The sequence below is a fragment of the Olea europaea genome, chromosome 7 (assembly GCF_002742605.1).
Source record: "Olea europaea var. sylvestris chromosome 7, O_europaea_v1, whole genome shotgun sequence".
NCBI classification, from domain to species: Eukaryota; Viridiplantae; Streptophyta; class Magnoliopsida; order Lamiales; family Oleaceae; genus Olea; species Olea europaea.
Window position 1 is genome coordinate 1,697,153 of NC_036243.1, and position 7,558 is coordinate 1,704,710.

Here is a 7,558-nt window from a genome sequence, read left to right on the forward strand (position 1 = left end):
TCTTCTTTGTGATTTATTAAGAGGGTTCTTAGCAAATTTAATAGTGAGGACGACAGTCGTAGCCTCAATTCGAACCCTTGATTTTGATTATTAAATATTTGATACTTTTCCTTGCAAAAACACAAAACTATTTGAAAGATTACAAGGGGTAGAAATATTCAAGTTTGGTGCAAATTGGATTTTGAAGTTTTTTTCTTCTAAGACCTTGGTGATATATCCAAATTCTTCTTTGTGATTTATTAAGAGCGTTCTTAGCAAATTCAATAGTCAGAGCCAGAGCCGTAGCCTTAATTCGAATCCTTGGTTTTGATTATTAAATAATTGATATTTTTCAGTGCAAAAACACAAAATTCTTTGAAAGATTACAAGGTGTAGAAATATTGAAGCTTGATACAAATTGAATTTTGAAATTTTGTTTCTTCCAAGACCTTGGGGATATATCGAAATTCTCCTTTTTAATTTATTAAGAGGATTCTTCACAAATTTAATAGTGAGGACGAGTGCCATCGCCTTAATTGGAACCCTTGATTTTGATTATTAAATATTTGATATTTTCTGGCGCAAAAACACAAAATTATTTGAAAGATTACAAGGGGTAGAAATATTCAAGCTTGGTGCAATTGGATTTTGAAATTTCTTTCTTGTAAGACCATGGTGATATATCCAAATTCTTCTTTGTGATTTATTTAGAAGATTCTTAGCAAATTTAATAGTGAGGGCGACAACTGTAGCCTCAATACGAACCCTTGATTTTGATTATTAAATGTTTGATATTTTTCGGTGCAAGAACACAAAATTATTTGATACATTACATGGGTTGGAAATATTCAAGTTTGGTGCAAATTGGATTTTGAAATTTCTTTCTTCTAAGACCTTGGTGATATATCCAAATTCTTCTTTGTGATTTATTAAGAGGATGCTTAGCAAATTTAATAGTGAAGGTGACAACTGTAGCCTCAATTCGAACCCTTGATTTTGATTATTAAATATTTGATATTTTTCGGTGCAAAAACACAAAAGTATTTGAAAGATTACAAGAGGTAGAAATATTCAAGTTTGGTGCAAATTGGATTTTGAAATTTCTTCTTCTAAGACCTTGGTGATATATCCAAATTCTTCTTTGTGATTTATTAAGAGTGTTCTTAGCAAATTCAATAGTCAGGGCAAGAGCCGTAGCCTTAACTCGAGTCCTTGATTTTGATAATTAAATAATTGATATTTTTCACTGCAAAATCACAAAATTATTTTAAAGATTACAAGGTGTAGAAATATTGAAACTTGATGCAAATTGAATTTTGAAATTTCTTTCTTCCAAGACCTTGGTGATATATCCAAATTCTTCTTTGTAATTTATTAAGAGGGATCTTCGCAAATTTAATAGTGAGGATGAGTGCCATAGCCTCAATTGGAACCCTTATTTCTTTCTTCTAAGACCTTGGTGATATATCCAAGTTCTTTTTTGTGATTTATTAAGATGGTTATGAGCAAATTTAATAGTGAGGGTGAGTGCCGTAGTCTCAATTTGAACCCTTGATTTTAATTATTAAATATTTGTTATTTTTCGGTGAAAAACACAAAATTATTTTAAGAAAGGGGATCCATGGGAACATTAATATAAATATTTGACTTTGAATCAGAATGTGTTTATATTATTTTAAATTGTTCCAAATTTCAATCGTTAGTGAAAATGAACATTTTTTTTTTTGCCCTTTCTGCCTTGACCACGATGATATCATATAAATATTTGTAAGATTCTTTTTCAGAACTGCATGTTATATTTAGATTTGCTAAACTTTGGGGCATTAATGAGGTCAAATAAAGATAAGTTCACATAGGCATGGTGCAATGGTAAAGTAGGAAGGTTTCACATGAAATATCGGAGGGTCGAATCCCCTGACAACTGGAAGGCAACATTTATGATGGGAGGTAGTTGTTCTGTGAAGGCAAAGTTATGATGCTCTTTGTCGTCCCTTCGGAGGTCCTGTCTACACGTCGTAAAGGGAGGTCTATGAGGAGGAGAACCGCATCTCGAATGTTCGGCCCAAAGTGTGTATAAGTTGTGTCCGCATCCGAATTTAACTGGGTGGCGTATTAGGAGGGAAGGCCACCACTCCTCAGAATTAGTCGGCGCGAAGTTTGGACACCTGAATTATCAAAAAAAAAAAAAAACATAAGTTCACATTTCTGGGATTGGAATCTCTGAAATAGACAATAATAATAATAATAAATTTAAAATAACATATAAATAAATAATTAAATATTTGATTGTTTAAGTTAAGTTTTAGCCTACCCTACAATCCATTTCAAGGTTAGCCACAAAATCGCTATATAGAAATGGAAACAAAAAAAATATTTTTTTTCTTTAATCTTGTTCATTGCCTTCCAATTAGCATTCAAAATTTCCATAAACGTTCTACTGTTAGACCTTGATCTCCATGGTTGAAGATATTTTTTTTGTCATAAAACTTGAAAACTAAATAAGTTACTTAAAAGGGAATTCAATAAGTCGTGTTGGGTTTTCATGTCTGCTCATGTAATACTTGTTTAATAAACTTTGCTAAAATTTTATCAACTTTAAATTGATCGAACTTTAATTTTAATAATAAATTTCATAAAATTGACAAATTCTATTAAAATCTACTAAAATTTTTGTCACATTCCCGTAGTAACATTCACTAAAGTTCCGTTTGATTACAATAATGAAATTTGGATAGAAAGAAAATGAATTACAAGGAATTAAGTCGTCTAAAACTTATTTTACTGAAAATTATCAATTAAATATGTTTGATTGTTATAATTTTTCACCGAAAAAATATTGAAATTTTAAATCTTTTGGTGTTTGTTTGGCATTTTTTCATGAAAAATGTCAATGAAATGGATTGAATTTGTTATAATTGTGGATAAAATTTATTTTCATTGCTCAAAAAAAGTTAAAAAAAGGTGGAAAATTAATTTTTCACCGAACCCATGGAAATTGGTTTTTCACTAAACCAAGGAAAATGGACGCTAGAGAACTTTTTGCAATTGAAAAATGTGGAAAATGAAAAAAATTTCCATGGGAAACTATCAGGCTCTAAGTAAAATTCTGACATGTTTTGGACTGAGTACCCATAAAAGGACAGCATGAAATTGTCCAACCGCGAGTCGAGGGATGTGGGTAGCATTTATAGGACAATTTGTGGTTGAATTTGTACGTAAAGCAACAAAATTGTACGAATTTTAGACAATTTCGTTCATGCCTCAGTCTGGCTGGGCCATCTTCATAACTACTCGCACTTTTGCAAAGTATCACATTTTAAAAGGTTAAACCCTAACTTGAAGGGTCCCTCACCACCCCTACCCTAAAGTATCGTGAGGGAGGTAAATCGCAGATTATGCCTCCAAGGGTACAGGGTGGATGGCTGCTTGTACACTTGCACTTACCCAAGAGCCAAATCCATATTTTAGGATTCGAACTCTTGACGCAGCAGCCTCAAGCAAAGTTGGATTTCTCCACCCTCCCCTTTTACCACTTGGAGATGTGCCCTGGGGCGAAAGTATCACATTTTTCTTGTATATAACATTGTAAAAAGTTAGATTTTTTATTTTTTGTATTCAATTTTCAAAGAGGGCAATGAGTAAAGAACATTTACTGATTGAGTTTGATTACTGCACATGAGACGAATTTTGTTGTTTTAAGATTGAAGTAGACAGTGGCTAGTGGTGGCACCAATCTACCCACGAGCTCTAGCTTGTTCAAGCACGAGCCTCGTGCTCAAGAGCTCGGCCCACGAGCTCATAAACTCACGAGCTGAGTCAAGCTGAGCCCACGAGCTCAAAATTTTATTTTTGAATTTTTTGTTCACATTTTTTACGAACCCACGAGTCGAGCTAATTGGCTCGTGAACTTTAGGCTCGTGCTTGACCAAGTCTCGACTCGTCAAACAAACCTACCGCTCGGCTTGGGCTCAGGCTAGTCCTGAAATGAGCCCGAACTGTCCATGGACCGAACTTTGAAGAGCTAAGTTGACGAACTACTCGATCCTTTTACCCCTAATGTTGGCTTATCTGCACATGAAAGTCAATAATAATTAGTTGAATAATAAGACTATGTAACTATAAATCGTTTAAGATGACTATCAAATATAAATGATAAGATTATGCAACTTGATCGATGAAAGGGATAAAAAATGGCTTTACATTGATTGAGTTTAATTACTTCGTGAGAATTTTTGTACTATTAAGATTGAGGTCGATGGTGGCTTGTCGGTACACGAAAGTCAATAATAATTAGTTGAATAACAAGGTAAGTGACTATTAGTTGTTCAATGTGACGAACTTTAGATGTAAAATATAAGATTATATAACTTGACGAATCAAAGGTATAAAAGAAAACTTTTACTTGATATAATTAATGTTGTACAATCTCTAGATATTCAACTCAACAACCATCATAGCTTTCCTTTGTAAGAAGGAACAATATGCTTATGCTACGAAATCAGGAGTTGCTTGGACGTGTTAAACAAGTGAAAAGTCTCAAGTCCTGTTTGGTGTAGTTAAACATAGATTTCTAACAATTTCTTTATGAAAATTGATAAAATATATGATTGAAAAAGTAGATAAAAATTGTGAATTCTATAAAATGTATGGTTAAAAGTAATTATCGACTTTGAGTTAAATTTTTATTAACTTTTAAACTATACCAAATAGGGGTAAAGTATCGACCTATCAATTAGCAACTATGAAGTATGAACAAATATTGTCATATGGCACTCAAAAGCAAGTTCTAAAAAGGTTTTACAGTCGACTTTACAAACTAGAGCATACACACTTTTCTTAAAAAAAAAGGTTGAACCCCAACCTTGAGGGTCCTCACCGCCTCGTTCCTAGAGTTTTGTGAAGGAGGTAAATCACGGAATGTATCCTAACAGGCCAGAGGGCAAGAGCTACATGTACACTGCATACACACTTTTCTATTTAGACAAATACGATGATATAATCATAAAAGGCTAATTTGTATTCAAGGAACATCAAATTAAAGAAAAAGACATGATTTTGGTCTTATGGGTCCAGAATAAGCAGTCCTTGAAAATAAGCAGTAATTTGTAAATTAGTGTTAGAGACATATTACCAATTCTCAATCATAGAAGGCATCTTCAAAAGACAGAAATAATTAATCATATCCCCACTCCTCAAATAAAAAATATGTATATAATTAAAATAAAATAAATCAAGAAACATAGAAGAAGAATCTTGATTGATGTCTTCATTGTTGTACAAACAAATTAAAATTACATATCAATGGATGTACACTTGCCCTTTTCTTTTTATAATTCTGCTTAATTCTGTTCTGTATAAAATTCTCTCTATGCTACAACAACATCAACATCAACATCAACATCAACATCAATTGGTCGGTCGAGATACAGACAACTTTTTTTTTTTTTTTAAAGGAATAAATTTGGGAAAATATATTGAAATAAAAATTGAAAAAAGGAAAATTCAACATACATACCCCACCACATCATGTGATGATGGAGATATATACTTTTAATCATCTGATTGAATTTCCCTTTTTACCCTTGATTCAAACCCATAATAACTTGTGTACCATTTTGCGAATTTTCTCAATCCTGTAGCCAAATCCGTGGTAGGCTTGTACCCCAACTCCCTGTACGCCAGGCTCACGTTAGCATGGGTGTATGGAACGTCACCGTTTCTTGGCATCTTGGTCATGTGCTTCTTCGCCTTCACATTAAGCAAACTTTCTAAGATGCCCACCAATTTGTTCACCGTCACAGGGGCGGTGTTGCCTAGATTGTACACTCTCAGCTGTGCCGGCGCACGCTTCTTGCCGCCGCTGCCGGTGCTCTTCTCCGCCGTGTCGAGTGCACCGACACATCCTTTTACTATATCGTCGATGTAGGTGAAATCACGCGCCACCTCTTTGCCGTCCGGTGTAACATACACGTTAATCGGCTTGCCTTGGAGTATGTCCTTGGTGAAGAAGAAGTAAGCCATGTCCGGCCTGCCCCATGGTCCATAAACTGTGAAGAATCTCAACCCAGTAAGGGATAACCCGTAAATGTGATTATAAGTGTGAGCAATTTCCTCGCCGGCTTTTTTTGTGGCGGCGTATAAGCTCGCCGGCTTGTCAGTCCGGTGGCCTTCTGAGAATGGGACTTCTGTGTTTAACCCGTAAACAGAGCTTGAAGAAGCCCAAACAATGGCGGGTTGTGGATCAGCCGATTTTGCAACCTCAAGCAAATTCACAAATCCGGCTACGTTTGAATTAACATAGGAAAGTGGGTTTTGCATAGCATAACGAACCCCAGCTTGCGCCGCCAGGTGAAGAACATGGCTGAAGGGGACAATGTCGAAGAGCTTATTTAGCAGTTCGGCATCGTTAATATCTCCGTTGACTACAAAGATTTGATGCTTCCCAAGTAACTTCTGTCTCGCCCTTTTCAACGATGGATCATAGTAAGAATTAAAATTATCCAAACCCAAAACACCATCTCCGCGTTTCTTCAACGCCAAGGAACAATGCGCGCCGACAAATCCGGCAGCCCCAGTGACCAACACAGAGAACCCATTAGGGCGTCGAGGTGTGGCAGAGTGGCGGACTTGTTTTTCCCAGGCGGCGCCACTTCCATAAAAGGCGGAGGAAAACAAATTATTCTTGGAGTGGATATGATGCGGATTATCCGTAATTGGCGGATAATTAAGAGTGAAAAATAAGATCAAAAGAAGGGCAACTAAAAGGGTTACGCGGAATAGGAGTTTCGAGGAGGCTTGAAGAAGCTTCGTGCTGTTTACACGGCGGATGTAGCTGTTATAGCGTTCCAGCTTTGTTGTTTTGCTAGTGTCTGGTGGAGAAGAAGAAACCATTGTATGGTACTGCATTATTTCTTCAAGATTCTGGGTGTGTTTTTCAAGAAAAACAAAAACTTTTTCGGGAAATCTTAGATCAAAGTATTGAATTTGAGGGCTTGCGTGTGTGTGTATTTTTGTTTTGTATTTGCTGACCCTGAACTTGGAAATGTGGAGATGAATGGATTATAAAGAAGATTAGAAGAGGTGAGGTGTGGTGTGGTGTGGTGTGGGTGTTGGTTGGAGACCACTTTCTTTTCAAGTGTATTTAACTCGTTTTCACTCGCTTACAGATGGAAAGGTATGGACAGAGGTGGCGTGGGGTGGCAAAGATTGGGGTGTGATGGGTTGGGGGTTGATCTCATCTTTGAAATATATTGTTTGGTGGGATTAAAATAAGATTTTTAGTAAATTTTTATAAAAATTGATGAAATATATAGTTAAAAAGTTACGAATTTTGTGAAATGTAGAGTGAATTGTCCAAACGATCACTGAACTTTACAAAAAAAATTTAAGGGATCACTAAACTTTAAAAATAACTTAAATGATTACTGAATTTTGCAAAAGATTTTTACGAGCTTTAAAATTCACCTAAATGTTCACTAAACTTTGGAAAAGGTTTTCACGAGGCCAATGAGTTTAGTGACCCTTGAAAATTTTTTTACAAAGTTCAGTGACCATTTAGGTATTTTTTAAGTTTAGTGAT

At 35.3% G+C, this 7,558-nt stretch overlaps 1 protein-coding gene across 1 annotated transcript; it reads right to left on the reverse strand.

The window, feature by feature from the left end:
* Nucleotides 1-5,194: 5,194 nt before the first annotated feature.
* Nucleotides 5,195-7,097, reverse strand: LOC111396656 (UDP-glucuronate 4-epimerase 6-like). Its single transcript, XM_023023098.1, has one exon. The coding sequence runs from the start codon at nt 6,883-6,885 to the stop codon at nt 5,530-5,532; it is 1,356 nt and encodes a 451-aa protein (XP_022878866.1). The 5' UTR covers nt 6,886-7,097; the 3' UTR covers nt 5,195-5,529.
* Between the last annotated feature and the right edge of the window lie 461 nt (nt 7,098-7,558).